Source organism: Daphnia pulex, chromosome 6 (assembly GCF_021134715.1).
Source record: "Daphnia pulex isolate KAP4 chromosome 6, ASM2113471v1".
NCBI lineage: Eukaryota > Metazoa > Arthropoda > Branchiopoda > Diplostraca > Daphniidae > Daphnia > Daphnia pulex.
The window spans coordinates 7077513-7092837 of NC_060022.1; the positions used below are offsets into that span (position 1 = coordinate 7077513).

Here is a 15325-nt window from a genome sequence, read left to right on the forward strand (position 1 = left end):
TGCTTGATGAACGATTCCAATGCCGTAACCAGTATCCGGCTGCCTTTCCCAATACATCGACAGCTCCGGCAAACGATGATAACCCATCAAGAACTGTATTCCGAGGAACGCAACAAGTTCATATCTGTCGACTAAACCTCCAGGAAGCATTTCGCTAGACTGCCTCCCTTCTGGTCTGCCTCCAAATCTCCTAGATGGTGGATTGCCCTTTTCAACGTAATTCCAGGAGTCTCGGATCCGTTTATTTGTCTTTTCTAGCAAAAGATCAAAAGTTTGGAATCCGCCAAGCATAGACCAAAAGATGTGGAGAGGAGTATCACCCGGATGGAACTTAGAAAATACGGGGCCCACAGGTTTCTCTGGAGTAAACTCGTGGGAATACTGCCGGTACTGTGTCTCCTGATTCTCATCATCATTCTCATGGTAATCTTCTTCCACATCAGTCCAATAGCTCACTCCCTTCCAATGCTTGTTGATGGCTTGATGGTGTGCGATTAATTTAGCATCGGCCTTTTGTTGCATTCTCAGCTTCACCGCATCTGAATTGACCTTTTTAGGGGCCATGGATGGATGTCCTTTAGAACTGCGAGGGCCACGATGTCTCAATTTCGCATTGGTCAGTCCGATTTTTTTTCGAGCGAAGTAACGAGTCACTTCATCGTCGGTAACTTGACCGTCAGAAGAGCACCCTACCTTGGCGGTTGACCGGGTCATTCTTCTCCTCTTTTCAGGTGGCGAGGAACCACCTTCAAGATCAGCATCTTGTGCTTTATTTTTTTTTGCCTTCGTCGAACCATCCGGATTAAAAGCCAGGCGTTCCAACCTGACGGACACTTTCCGCAAATTGACCGCTGACTTAGCTTTAACCGGAGGTTCTTCGTTGGCAATCTCTCTTTCTTTTTCGGCAATTGGTTCCTCCTCATCAGCCGGCCCCTGATCAAGAACCGGTTCCCTTTCAGGCGCCAGCTCCTGACCCAGCTCCTCAACCGGCTCCTCGGAGGCAACCGATTCCTCTACATTATTTTGAGCCTCATCTCCGGTATCAGTATCGATGGACGGCTCTTTATTCCCAGCTTCTCGTTCCTTTGCCTCTTTTAATTGCTGCCTTTTTAATACAGCTGCGGCGGCGGCTTTCTTGGCTGAATTTTTCACGGCTCTCGACTTAGTATATCTTGGGTCTCTCTTTTTTTTATTTTTCGCCATTTTTAATCAATCTGAAAATACAGAATCGAAAAAAAAGGCACGATTAGTCTTTGTGAATTCGGCAAAAGGATAACGAATTTCCTTACGTCCTAAGCCTTATATGACGGTCTTATTTTATCATGCAGGGGAAAAGCATGCACATGCAGGAGTTACCGGGGCTTATTCTTATCCAGCGCCTTTCACCGCCTTTCGGAGTTTCCTCACGAGACAGCAGTAATCAACGCACGGATAAGAGAGTACAAGAGGCTTTGTGTAAAATTTATTTACACGGGCACTAATAGCGCCTCGAAGACTTCAAAATCAATTCAAAAGAACCGTTGGACGGAAAGGAGCTCAGCTACGATGGAAATGAAACTACAACTAACGCCGAACCGGACAGCTTCCCATTCTGCGTCTTCGTTCCATTTCCCAAAGTCGATACCAAAGTTTTTGCGTCGAAGCTACTAAAGAAATTTCGCGCTTTCCTTTTCGCCTCTTTCGCCTTCCCTTCGATATCTATCCAACCAACGGCTTCAAATTCACTTGAACCCTTTTTTTTATTTGTATTTGAGGAATCGCGGACACTTAAGTCGCGCGGCACCCAGATAGGAATAAAAATAAATAAGGAGCGTCGGGCGGAAAGGAGCTCAGCTACGATGGAAATGAAACTACAACTAACGCCGAACCGGACAACTTCCCATTCTGCGTCTTCGTTCCATTTCCCAAAGCTCCCCGTCGATACCAAAGTTTTTGCGTCGAAGCTACTAAAGAAATTTCGCGCTTTCCTTTTCGCCTCTTTCGCCTTCCCTTCAATATCTATCCAACCACCGGCTTCAAATTCATTTGATTCGACTACACGGACCGGAACGGAATAAAAATACCGCCTGGAAAAAAACTATTTAGAACTGACACTTCCCGTTCTGTTTTCGCTAATTCCCAGGGGAATTCATTACAACCACCCCTTCAATTTTCTTTCATCCGTGTAGACCAGTATATTTCTGACATCTCTGATCTTTGAATTTCTGACATCTCTAACCGGCCAGTCTGCTCTGGCTTAATCGAATTTGCACCCGGCTTTAGGATAAATTAGGAGCCAATTCACGAGACATTCGTCTCTACGCCACTTCCAAAAAACTCTTAGGACTTTATTTTTGATTGCCATGTTTATTCAAGGCTTCTATATTGGCCAAAAGGATCCAATTTTATTTGATTTCGACGGTCTCCTCATGCTGGGACATGCATGCACATCCAATAATACGGGGTTTGTTTCTCATCTTATCCAACGCTTTCCACATCTGCCGCAGATTGCCGCACATTTGTGAAAAACGCACAGAAAAGACAAGACAAGAGGCATTGCTGACCACCCAACGGGCACTATAAATCCGGAAAGATTTCTGGTAAGATCAGGATCATTTCAGCCGCGGTCCAAAACCCGACAATCGGGCAAATGAATCGGAGATACTCTTGTATTGGAAAGATTACTAGGTTTTTAAGTTTCATCAGTATTCGAACAAAAAGTTCAGCAGGATGAATTGCACCGTTCGTCTATTATTTTATCTTCCACAAGCTCGCATTCATCCAAGTCCCGGCAACCACGCCACTACCTGGTCGTCGGGACTTGGCAAGGTTCGATTTTTCAAGACTTAACGCATGGCTCATTGGTTAATCAATGAATCAATTAACGCCCGGTACTGCAATGGGCACGGGGACCAGCCCAAATAAACCTCATGAAGGAGTTATCTGCCAAAAAGCGCTTTCGTCTCTGATTCGAACCATTCACCGACCGCTTCGACCATATCCATCATTTAAAACCATTACGCGAACTGTGTACAGAAGTGGAATTCCACGATCTTGGACCGGTGAGTAGAACACGAAAGATGAAAACTACTAAGATTCGAATCGGGAATGAATTCTCCTCTTTTCGTCCCCAATCTTTCGCTTTGCTGTTCCATCGGTTATCAAGGAAGAATTAACAATACCATCACCATCAGGTATTCACTTCCTGATTGAGCAACTGACTTTCGAGACTTCCTAGGGTAAAATTTGGTCGATACCCTCGTCTCTCTCATAATCTTTCGGTTCGGATTTATATCTTCCGGCCGTAGACAGGTGGGCACTATAAGACCGAGAAGCGATGAAACGGAATCGAAACTGAATTCATTTGAAGCGGCGGATAGAAAAGGAGCTCTGGCCACAAGAAATGAAACTAGTAACCCCGAATCGGACACTTCTGATTCTTCGTTTTTGACCCATTCCAACAGAGCTCCCCATCCAAACACAGCTTCGAATTCATTTCTTTCAACCGCCATGCTCTCGAACTCATATATGCCCGTGCGGAATCAAAATAAAACCAATTGATGGTCGGAAAGGAGCTCAGCTACGATGGAAATGAAACTACAACTAACGCCGAACCGGACAACTTCCCATTCTGCGTCTTCGTTCCATTTCCCAAAGCTCCCCGTCGATACCAAAGTTTTTGCGTCGAAGCTACTAAAGAAATTTCGCGCTTTCTCTTCTCCTCTTTCGCCTTCCCTTCGATATCTATCCAACCATCGCTCGATCCCATTTCTTTCGACCGCGCCTGCCTGGCTGGTCAACTCTACTTCTTTGTTGTTGTTTTTTAATGAGGAACACAAATAAAACCTCACAATTTCTGACATCTCTTCCGGGCTTTGCAAATTGCAGCCGCCTGGAGGGACATATTTGGCGGAGACTTAAAAGTCCCGACGGTTCGCGATCAAAAGGTTCTCGTGTAGACTTCGATCGGAGCCGCCTGACGTGCCAGAAATGTCCCTACACCAAAACCTCGTAAAACACGTGAATGGCTCGTACGAATCGTTTGAAACTCTTACCCTCGATCAACCGATGGACGATTGACATATGCTGAAAAGGCGATTAAATTTTGTAGGCAGATCATTGAGAAAACAGCTTAAGTTTGAGGCACTTTGTCTGGTTTTAATTTCTCGTTTCTGCCTACTAAGGCCCGCAATTTTTTTTTGTCCCGACGGTAGATAAAGGGTTAAGTGCGTCAGGCGGTCCCGACACTCCGATATTCTCAGCAAAGTTTTTTCGCATCCGAGTTATTTCACTTCCTGGGTCTAGCATCCCCAAGGTACGAAACGCGCCATTACGTCCGATGACCCATATCGGAACGATTGTGACCAACACTGCAAAATTTTTATACAACCGCTCTATAGGGGCTACTGTGTTACCTGACCGACGCGGGATCACTCGTCCCGACCCATGAAGGAGTGGGTGAGGCCACTGGGAGCAGTCCGTTACGGTGAATTTTGTTGCTTTTTACATGCAGCTGAGAGGTGTTTTCGTCCAAGGCATCTAGAGCAATGCTTTCCATTCGCGACTGCTTCCGCTCTTTGGGTGGGTGAGAAGTCGATGATAGTCTGGCAGAATGATAGAGGGTGCCCTGGATTGGCGTGGCACACCGTGCAAGTGTTGTCTTCATTCGTTGGATTTTGAATAGCCGCCATTCTCACCGTCGGGAAAAATTTTACAATCTTGGCTAGGGGGTTGTGACGATTTTTGCGCTTTGCGCGATGCTGATGCGCCCAAAAATTCTTCTGCTCTTACAATACCTTCTATTCATTTGTCAAAATTGACCAGACCTGGCACTCTTAGTCTTAGTGGGTACGCGAACCTTCCCCACACTCTTTGAAGCTTACTTGGAAGGTCTCTAATCAATTGGCTCTTGATATGAAATGATTGGCCTTCTTCTTGATTCACACTAGTTACTGCATCTTTTACTTAAGCCGCCATGTTGACAAGTGATTTTAGGTCCCCCGACGAAAATGGCTGAAGAGGTAATAATTATTGACAATGTGCATGCATGATGGCTTAGCGATTACCATATGGATCAGTAAGCGCCTTCCACGACGTTTGGTAATCAGACGAGGCAACGAATAAGTTTGCTACTCTCCTTCGAACGTCCGGTTCTAAATTTTCACGAAGGGCTAGTAACTTCATATCTTCTGGCATTCGGATATTGTGGATGAGAGCGCTGAAAGAAAGTTAGAAATCAGGACATGTTCGGGAATCTTCGTTAAAAGGTGTAATGGATATTTTTGGCCATGGTCCTCTTGGTCTTATTTCGTCATCCGAATAATTTATTGAGGAAGAAAATGTTGGCTTCAAATTCGATTTTCCCGGCGATTTTAGACCTTCCAATTGACGCTGATATTCGATCTGTAAAGGGAGGTCCTTTTGCTGTCGTTGACTCTGTTGTCGGATGTCCTCCACTTTACGTTGCTCCTCGAGCTTTGCTTGTTCTCGCTCGAACTCCCATTCTAGCCTTCTCTTTTTTGCAATAGGGCCGCGTCCATCTTCTCCTTTTCCGTATTCGAATATTCTTCCGCTGCCTTTCGACATACCGTATAAAAGGTGTTGATTTCTGCTTCCCATTCTATTGCGTCTGGCTCCTTGCCCTTGCCCGCTTGCTTGTATTTCGCACCAGCCCGCTGTTAGATTCTTCGAGTACCACTAAAGCTACGTTCACGTCATCTGATTTCCCCCTCCGTCGATCAACGCCTTGAGGTGGTTTGCTTGTCGGGTGTGGTGACGTTTAGCGCTGGTTCGGATTGCCAAGATTGTTTTTGTGTCGACTTCCTCTTTGCTATCGCTTGCAGACACTATTTTCTCAGTCGACTCCCTATTAACTAGGTATCGGGTTTGCGATAATCTAAAAAGCACCAGTTCAGAGACGATTATTTATGACTTTCTCAACAAGTTTTTGAATTCGACAAAAGGTTTACCTGGACTAGTTTCAGAAGCGTTAGGTGATGTTTTAGTTTTTTTTATCCATGTTAGTAGCTGATTCTCAACCAACCACCTTTTGCAGTTTCAAATTTACCTGAAACCAGTCCAGAAGCGAATTAATATGACTTCATTTACATACGTATTCATAGATTTTCATTTGAACTTGGTTCAGAAGCGTGAAGTAGTAATTCTGGTGATTTTACTTCCCTCTGCTTACACTTCTCAAGCGCTTGTTACTTTTTTGGGTTTGAAATTTACCTGAAACAAGTTCAGAAGCGTTTTATGACCTGAAAACAAGTCGTCAAAGGACAGACACGTCTTAAATTACCCTTTACATTTACATCACTCCTACCCATTTTAGTATTACATAATTATTCACTGCATTAATTGCCATCATGTGAGAAATATAAGTTGTCTGACCACCTTAAGCCCTGTTTTACCCTTAGTCACGGTCATACTACTTCAATACGATTCCCCGTGGATATTTTCGACAATAAGAGAAGGATGGAGGGGGGGATACGGACCAGAGGTATTAGGGAGGTATTAGAGGGCAACATAACGGGAAATGGCGGGGATCATCCCCCGTGTCTACATTTGAATTCTTTTTCACAAATTCGCTTCTGACCCGGCAGGAAAATTGGGCTTTACGTCACAATATATAAGAAAACTTTCGATATCAACCACCGGCGAACAATCGGTTATAATTGTGATCGTGTGGGGTTCAAAGGCAAGACGTGAATAATTAACGTGAATTAATTAACAAGAGTTTGTCTGCCTAAAATGTCGAATTTTCTAAAAAAATTCTTACAAGGTAATCGAAGGGAGAATCAAACAAGACGAACTTCTAAACTGAAATCAAGGGAACTTTTACGTTCTACACTTAAACGAACAATGCGCGGTACGAATACTTCATTTACAAATGGTGTATAGTTACATCATCCGCCCCTTTCCATTTCTGAGCAATCTTCTAAATCATCCTTGTCTCGTTTCTTAAAACCCGACTGAGATTATGTTATGCATTAATCCGCTCTGCACAGAATTAACAACGGGTAATAATTACGAATTTCGAGACTTACTGTGTAGCGAGTCTCGGTTTACTGAAAATGGGCGCGTAAAGTTACAGGTGCTGTCTAGGTAGGCGCACTTGATTCCCGGGTTTTGGCACGAAAAAATGTCACGAACTGATCGCATATAATCGGAACTTGAGAGCGGACTAAACACAGTTTATTTTCTGAACCGAACAGTTAGGACAACATAGAGCTGGACTGCAAATTGCTGTCCGCGTCAAACTCAATTATTTCTGATTTCTTTTTGGCCAAACTTCTTTTAACATATTTGCTAAGATGAATTCCATTTTCCTCGTCAGAAATTTTCTTTCTCTTTCCCATGATTAATTCCTTCACTTTTCGTTTATACCTAAATTTTTTTTTATTTTGAAAAAGTGAAAATGTCTAATTATTTTAATTTATTAGACAGTTTGTAACAATGAGACCTGTGCTAAAAATTAATAATATGATCTATTTTTAGACGTCAGACGTCAAATCCTGAAACATTGCAATGTTCCGTATTGGCAACATTGCTTTTGTGACATATTTCACGCCAACGCCAATGCAAATGGCCGTCAGGCGATCATTTAGTTTGAGATCTGATGGACAAGTGATGGTAGCCATTTAGTTGTGAATATTGCTTGTTAACTTTTGTATTATTCGTTTTTCAAACCACATTGAGGACAGTACGTATGTAAGTTTTGTAATATTCTTATGTGTTTTCTGGAATGGCAAGGAATTTTTCAGAACCTTAATGAAGTGATATTTTTAGAGACAGAATGGCACCAAATGAGGCGCAAGAAACCTGTTATATCCTTCTCAAATTTGCAAACGGAGAATTGGGAATGGGAACTCTAGATTTCATTAAGAAGCCATTCTACATGTTGGTTTATTCTCAAAGGGGACCCAAGTTCAAGATCTTATACGGGATGAAACTTAAATTGCTGTTGTGAAGCTTGATTTTCTTAAATAACTTTTTAAATTTAATAATCAGAGGTGTGCGTTGACAATTTCAAGGTGGCCAAAAGATCAACAGTGTTCTTTCCAGATTCCTGTTGTAGATACGTCAAGTTTCAGAAAGTGGCCTTTGAAAGCTGCCATTCTTCTGGCATGTTCTGGTACGTAGTATATTGTTTTGGTTAATTTAAGAATGTCTTAGATTTCATTGAATACTTTTGTATATTTTTAGATAAGAAACTAGATATCATAATGAGAAGAAATGATATGGCTGCACAGAAATCAATCTTGAATTCTCAAGAGTTACGAGAAGCAATGACAGTGTCTGAAGATGAAAATGATAAGGAAGATGATAATAAAGATGACAGCAGTGAAGATGAAAATAGAAATGATAGGCCTACTGACTCGAATAATGCAATCCCGAAAGAGTCACCACTGCCATCACCTAAGTCAGAAGAAAGAAGTCATCACCAAAGAAGAAATGCAGAGAATGGAAGAGGAACTGGCTGCAGCGAAATTTAATATGCTAGATAATCCATCTATTCTTTCCCATAGTAAGTAAACTCATTGATATTTACTAAATCCCAAGACTTTTCTATTTTTATTTTATGTGTTTTTTAGTCTTGAAGGAAGGTTTGTAGTTGCTGCAATCAATTAATTTCTATTGCTGGTCATCTCCTCTTCAATACAGGACCAGGAATACAGCTTTTATAGCTAGTGATCTTAAGAAATTACATTTAAAATTGTTAAATGTTCTCTTGTCTTTCAATAATCATTGTTTTGGTTTTACTAAATTAGGTAAAACTTAGCCGAACGTATGCTATTCTCATTAATCCAAATGCCCTGAAAAACGCTTCAGTTACGGGAAGGGAGGCAAGAAAACAACGTACTTGAATGCGATGATAAATGTTATAATGGAGGACCTTTGGGAAAGAAAATTCATGTCCCAGCATTCTCTTAGTGAAAATAAAGCAAAAAATGACAAGTCTGACACACCAGCGAAGCCTGCCCTACCCCCTGATTCCGTTCAGACAATCATAGGTATTCCTTTTATACTTTATGGAAAAAAAACAATGCATAACAATTTACCCTTCCACAGTTTTTTTAGATTATGTCACCGAATTTTGGAGAAAGATACACATCACCCTGGAAGCAAAGCGCATTAGGAGTGCTATCAGTACCAAACTCTCGACCGAAAACTTGGCGTTCAAGAAAAGATCATCGATTGTTGCATCAGCTACTGCCAGAAATAATTCAACCGTTGATGATAATGGACAACCTGGTGCTGCTGTCGGTGCTGATGAAAACGAAGATGACGAAATAACAACTTAATTATTCAAATAACTCTTACATGATGATGATGAGAGATAGGTGCGTCTGCCATGATCCGGGGATGCCGGGTTCTGCAGACATCTGGTCTTCAAGTTGAAGACCCTCAGCTCCGGCTGGGAATTCGTTTCTTTTTGTTTGTCTGGAGTGTGATTGTTTTTTTTTGTTTTTTTTGAAGAATGATTGGGGGAAGGCGGAAATTTGGTTTTGCTTTTTTGATTTTTCTTTTTAGGGAACTGGAAAGATGGCAACGTTTGACGGATAGGAGAGGGTTAGAGAATTGGCGCCGATAGTCGTTGTTCAGTCGCGTGTACGCCTTGGTGAAGAGAGTTTGCTGTTAATTTTTTCGAGTGTGTTTGTTGTTGTTGGTGCCGGAATTTTGGAAGATTGACTGGACGCTGGATTGGGATTTTAGTGAAAAGTGTGCTGTGAACTGTGTGCTGGATATTGTTGTTGGGGCTAGTGATGCGGCAAAGTGGAGTGGGAGAAGTGTTTGGTGGAGATTAGGAGGTTCTTTCTTTTGTTTTAGATCTTGATGTTTGTGCTGAGTTATTTCTGTGGATGTTGTTTACTGGACTCATTTTTCTAGTTTTTGTGAAAGGCAGTTTTTTGTTTTTAAGATTTTAATTTTTTCTTTTCTTTTCTTTATGCAGGGACCTACAGAAGAAAAGCCATCCATCAAGTGGACGGAAAATTCTGATTGCAGGATTTTTAAATTAAATGGGCATGTTGGTTGCTGAAATCATGTTCCCTAAATGGTAAGTTGCGAGTTAATATTTAAAGTTTTTTTCAGCAGGAAGAGTGTGGTGGGAGAATTCCACCCCGTCCGATCTGGTTGAATTCACACAACCGAAAAAAAGTGTCTGGTCCCCGTTCTTATGCTGAGACCCGTACGAATTGTTTAGCTGGGTCTCTGAACGACTAGCTAAAAAATAGCTTTACGTACGTAGGTTGGTCATAACTATCTTTCTTTAAGTTACATTACAGCTGAACGGGAGCAGCCTCGTTTCTACCAGCTAGCTTAAACCTCTTGATACTAGACTGCTTGCGTTCAGCAGTAATTTAACCATGTGTAGGCAGTAACGACCAGCCTATGTACGTTAAGCTATTTCGAGCTAGTCGTTCGACTTATAAAATTTATCTAATTTGCGCAGCAGTAAGTTTTAGCTAAGGGTAACTAGTAGTGACCAGCCTTTGTGCATAAAGCTATTTTTAGCTAGTCGTAGGGTACCGAATAAAATTTTCAGTCAGAGCCCTCTGTTTGAATAAACATACATTTTTATATATAGAAAATTTGGCCATAATTGATGGCCACCTTTCTTACAACGTGTCAACGTTGGAGGCTGATTAAAGCAAAATTTTTGAGTGGAATAAACACTGGCTGCTGCTGTTCATTTTACTTTATTTCGGTTGTCATTTTCGTTGGAAAAATCCAAGTGTCCAAATGCCACCTAAAGAGAAAGAACCTTCTCGATACTTAAAACGAAAATGGGGAGTTGAAGAAGCATATTTGGATCTGCAGCTACATATGAAGGAACAAATAGAATTGTCTATCAGTGACGGCATTGGCATTGGCTGATGACGAGTTATTTGGAAACAACACTTACGAAAGGTGATATGGATGATTACATTTTTATGGTAAAATGTGTTATTAGTTTATTATTTTTCGATATCTCACATTCTAATACCATAAAATTGAATGTTATAGGAAGGCCTGAAAGACTGTGATCGTGGCAATTACCTTGCTTTAGTTTGCTTGGAATATAAACTGAAACATAGACTATCTAATGCTGCGTTCAAGGATCATCTGAGAATTCTGAAATTGTTTACTGGATCAACTGTCAAAGAAATGACAAGTGCAGCCAAGTGTGCAGAAAAATATGAGAAGGTTATACAACCAACTAAGAAGATCTTTGTATGCAATGAAAAAAACTGCGATACTGTACTGAAAACTGGTGCCGATGGTGTACCTTTAGCTTCACAGCCATGTGGCCATCGCTTTAGCAAGGAAACAAAAAATTACTATTTTTTAGTGCTATCTATCGAGCAACAAATTCAGTATTTGTTGGAGAGTGGCGCAGCTCAATGGTTTGTAATAAGCAGAACAACTGTGACGGTAAAACAAGAGGAGATATTCAAACTGGAGACTTGTATCGAGACAAAGTTAGAATCACTGATGAGCCAGTTACATCACTCTGCAACTTAACACAGACGGAGCTGAGTGTCACAAAAAAAGCAAATTTACTTTTTGGGCATTTATGGGAGTACCTAACGAACTCCCTTACTGGTTAAGAAGATCAAATATTCTCTTATTCGCCTTATGGTACGGTAACAAAAAGCCCCCAAGTGGACCTTTCCTTGAAGCCTCAATATCGGAACTCCAGCAGCTTGGGACCAAAGGAGTGCAGTTCAATCAACGAACTTATTTGGTGAAGCCATTAATTCTCACAACAGATTCCATGGCACGCAGTGTTTTTCTAAATGGTTCCACTTTCCGAGGAGAGTGTGGATGCGATTTTTGTCTTCATCCTGGTAAGAATTCAGTCATATGTGCGTGATTGAAATCTTCTAAAATTGTTTCATTATTTTCCTTTGCAGGAGAGATGGTTAAAATTGGCCGTGGAAGTACAAGTGTGTACCCCGAACCGACCTCAAATCCTACTTTTGCACCGAGAACTATTGAACAGCACGAACGTGATCTGATGGTATTTCAATGTAATACTGTTATTTACAAGATGTACATTCCTATATCGAATTTGTATTTTCATACAGACTGTTCTGGGTAACGGGAAACGCCTCAACGGAATTAAAGGCCCTTCTCCATTTTTGGCTCTTTTTGATTTTGATTACGTCGAGGCGCAAGTACCGGATTATCTGCATTGTGTCTGCCAAGGAGGAATTAAGTTTCTGGTGGACTTATGGACATTGACCAAATATTTTAAACAACCTTGGTACTTGAATGAAAAAAAAAAAAATTTTAGATGCTCGTCTGAAGCAAATGAAGCCACCTTATGAGATAACACGGACGTCCAGCCCATTGTCTGATATAGGTCAGTGGAAAGCATCCAACTTCAGAGCTTTTGCTTTGTACTACTTCACAGCGCTTGAAGACCTCCTGCCGAAGGTGTATTTCGATCACTTTCTGTGCCTCATATATGGAATTCAAGTCTTGTTACAAGAGGAGGTATGTAACAGTTAACCTCGTTCAAGAAATGGATTTCCTTTTTCAACACTTCGTTCGTGAAGCTGAAGTTTTATATGGACATCAAAACATGCGTTTCAATTTCCACTTGATAACGCATTTAGCTCGTGCTACGCTAAATTGGGGATGCATTTGGAGCTGGTCGACCTTCATTCCAGAGTGGTTCAATGGCGTTTTGGTGTCATCGACTAATGGGACACAGTGCGTTCCAGAGCAAATGGTGAAAAATCTTCTCATGAAAAAAGCTTTACGTTCGGATGCAATTACTCTAATGTTAAAGTACAACTTGCCGCAAAACGTATCAGTACTGCTTAAAGACTTTCTCAACATTTCTCACCATGATTTACTCAGTTCATTAGATATTGACTCGTCCGTCTTTAATTTGAAAGTTCTTGGAGTTCCGAAGAAAAAATTAGGCAGCAAAGAATGCCAATCCGCGATTCAAAATTATTTTTCTTCCGTACGTGAGCTGGCGCCTTTAAACATCAAAAGCTATTACTCTTACAAAAGACTTCTTTTTGGAAAGAAAGCAATATTCACAACTACGAGTTACACTCGTTCACCAAAACGGATTAACTATTGCGCTTACATGAAAAATGATGTGTTCTTTATCATCGAAGAAATTGTTTCCTTCAATTTGGTGCTCATGATGCTACGGGGGACGTTTTCTTACTCGGTCGAATCATGGGGTCCATCTCTAAAGAAAAGTATTCTCCAGCTCCAAAATGTTTAGAATCCCTATATTTTTTAATTTACCTGGACAGTCTACAAAATGCGTTGGCTTGTCATCGACTCTTGTTGCATTCAGTGCAAGTGATATCATGAAAAAAGCTGTAATTGGATTTCGTAATTTGCCTTACTGAAACTTACGTTGTAACTGCCCTACCCAATTCAGTTGAAACAGATTGAATACAGTAAATTTAAAATCTCCAAATGAAAATTCTCATTGTTTTCTTTTAATTTGCAATTTTTTACGGTAATTTCATTTTTACTCCATTTATTGCTGGTATTTAAAAAATAATCAAAAACACAATCTTGCAACGCTTTCAATTTTTGGCGCTCAGGTATTTCCAGCTGCCATTATTCTAGTTCACTTTCGTCTCCATGATGCGTTTTCTTTTTCGACGTGTGAAGTAGTTTATAGTTTTTATTTATCAGGAATCGTTTTCCTAACAATATTGGAAAAATGGGAAACCCCACAATTTACGTTCTCGTTTCCTTTAAAAAAGGTAAAACAGAGCTAGGTATTGGGCCTATGGATTCCAAAGCCTTTCCCAAAACATTCGTGTCGCTTCCAAACCTTGAAGACAAGATTCGCATGCTCAAAGAGTTCATTTCTGGGAAGACTGATGTTGCTTTACAGTAATGGTTTTGTATTTAAACTAAATGTCGTAAAGTTGTATTAAAGAATGTTTGTTTAGGTTCCCCAAGCACAGTGCTTCAGGTGAAGACCCATCGATCCAATTGGAACTTAGAGCTGGGCATGTTATTACATTCTCAGGTGATTGTATTGTTGAACTTGATTTTATATCGCATGCTCTTTCTAACCAATGTTTTTTCATTGTAACAGAAGACATGGAGGTGTTAGAATTAACTCGTGATGCAATGATAAAATCTAAATCAAAATCTGCACGCTCCACCAAAATCTTGCACTCAACTCCAAAATCCCAAGTGGCCCCCAAACCTGTTGCTTCTGTTTCCTATGCCAAGAAGTCTTTGCCTCCAACAGTTGGGAATACTTCAAATTCAGGTTTCTTTTAATATTTCTTTTTTCGCAAAGTGTTTGCTATACTTACTCTTTTATTCATAGAACCCATAGATAACAACAAGAGAAAAACAACGAAAACAAATCCATCAAGAAGCAAAGATCAAGCAATCAAACCAACAGCTGATGAAGTCAGTGATTTGGGTGTTTGTGCTCTACCATCATCTGAAAGCGAAGAATCAGACTCTGGTAATGAAGAAGAAGATTGGCTGGCTCCATCTCCTCCTCCTCGTACCCGCAACAAAATCCCCCTGACTGATGTAGTAATTATTAAATCTGTGTTTATAATCACTGGCATGAGTAAAGATTTGTTTATATGTACAGGATCGCTGTATTGGTGGCAGTGCCTCAAGTAATGGTGCCGTTCACTCGGTCGTTCATCGCAATGAAGTTATTCTGACTCCTCCAGTATCTCGGTGTAACACGCCATCATCTTTCCGAACTCCAAGTAGAGAAGTAAATGCAAAACGCGTGGTTTAAAAAAAAACTTATTCATTAATTTCTATTTTTTTAATGAAGGAGTTTTCGAAAGACTTGCAATCTTTGAATAATGAAGCATCGCATCTGGATGATAGTAATCGCAATGACGAAAACAGTCAGGAGGCTCAGATCATTGGACAGTCAAATTCCCTTCAAGACATTGAGGAAGAAAATTCTTTTTTCAAAGAACAGTTGAATCAAAGCTTGATTGATTACGAACATATGAAAGCTGAATACGAAAGGAAACTACATGAAAAGGACGAACTTATAAAGAGTTTACGTGATGATAACCCATTAGTACTAGCACAAAGTAGGGTTAAGACTGACATCTATTCAAGGTTGTAAATTTTAATTTGATTTTATATTTAAAATAGCTCTAAGGGAATCTCTGTTGTTGCTGGACACCGCTCTGGCTAATTTGCCATCAAATAGCCGTCAGTCTGTAGCAGTAAACGCTGCGAATAGTGCAGCTCCTTTGCGTTCAATGGTGAAACTTCATGAAGATTTCAACGTAATGATTAATCCCAGCGCGCTCAGATTGGCTATGTCGTACGGAAAATCAGGAACTACAACCAAGTAATTTCAAACGTAATT

The 15325-nt window shown here is 40.7% G+C and overlaps 2 protein-coding genes and 1 long non-coding RNA gene across 6 annotated transcripts; all 3 read left to right on the forward strand.

Annotated features, from left to right (window-relative positions):
* The first annotated feature begins 7553 nt into the window (after window positions 1-7553).
* LOC124195618 lies at window positions 7554-9788 on the forward strand. The gene is made up of 5 exons (XR_006875326.1): window positions 7554-7692; window positions 7771-8116; window positions 8188-8509; window positions 8577-8996; window positions 9055-9788. It is a non-coding gene; the product is annotated as an uncharacterized LOC124195618 (long non-coding RNA).
* Window positions 9789-9799: 11 nt separating this feature from the next.
* Window positions 9800-12786, forward strand: LOC124195616. Of its 2 annotated transcripts, none has more exons than XR_006875325.1 (5): window positions 9800-10234; window positions 10722-10922; window positions 10993-11816; window positions 11883-11999; window positions 12057-12786. XR_006875325.1 is itself a non-coding variant. In XM_046590105.1 (5 exons), the coding sequence occupies exons 3-5, from the start codon at window positions 11543-11545 to the stop codon at window positions 12297-12299; spliced, it is 624 nt and encodes a 207-aa protein (XP_046446061.1). In that variant the 5' UTR covers window positions 9800-10234; window positions 10722-10922; window positions 10993-11542; the 3' UTR covers window positions 12300-12786. The 2 variants fall into 2 exon arrangements, 1 of the variants encoding a protein (XP_046446061.1); XM_046590105.1 differs by having other exon boundaries at window positions 11883-11989.
* An 808-nt stretch (window positions 12787-13594) lies between these two features.
* Window positions 13595-15037, forward strand: LOC124195619. Of its 3 annotated transcripts, none has more exons than XM_046590107.1 (5): window positions 13595-13848; window positions 13908-13987; window positions 14060-14236; window positions 14297-14707; window positions 14771-15037. In XM_046590107.1, exons 1-4 carry the CDS (start codon window positions 13673-13675, stop codon window positions 14605-14607), a joined length of 744 nt encoding a protein of 247 aa, XP_046446063.1. In that variant the 5' UTR covers window positions 13595-13672; the 3' UTR covers window positions 14608-14707; window positions 14771-15037. The 3 variants fall into 3 exon arrangements, with proteins under 3 accessions (XP_046446063.1, XP_046446062.1, XP_046446064.1); XM_046590106.1 differs by having other exon boundaries at window positions 13597-13848; window positions 14057-14236; XM_046590108.1 differs by having other exon boundaries at window positions 13598-13848; window positions 14057-14236; window positions 14306-14707.
* The last annotated feature ends 288 nt before the right edge of the window (window positions 15038-15325 follow it).

What these genes read in the sequence shown, in the direction of transcription:
- LOC124195619 (XM_046590106.1), top strand. Translation starts at nt 13,673, where the DNA reads ATGGGAAACCCCACAATTTACGTTCTCGTTTCCTTTAAAAAAGGTAAA. An exon ending in GCATGTTATTACATTCTCAG is followed by an intron (nt 13,988 to 14,056) that starts GTGATTGTATTG and finishes TCATTGTAACAG; the next exon opens with AAGACATGGAGGTGTTAGAA. An exon ending in TGGGAATACTTCAAATTCAG is followed by an intron (nt 14,237 to 14,296) that starts GTTTCTTTTAAT and finishes TTTTATTCATAG; the next exon opens with AACCCATAGATAACAACAAG.
- LOC124195616 (XM_046590105.1), top strand. Translation starts at nt 11,543, where the DNA reads ATGGGAGTACCTAACGAACTCCCTTACTGGTTAAGAAGATCAAATATT. An exon ending in CGATTTTTGTCTTCATCCTG is followed by an intron (nt 11,817 to 11,882) that starts GTAAGAATTCAG and finishes TTTCCTTTGCAG; the next exon opens with GAGAGATGGTTAAAATTGGC. An exon ending in AGCACGAACGTGATCTGATG is followed by an intron (nt 11,990 to 12,056) that starts GTATTTCAATGT and finishes ATTTTCATACAG; the next exon opens with ACTGTTCTGGGTAACGGGAA.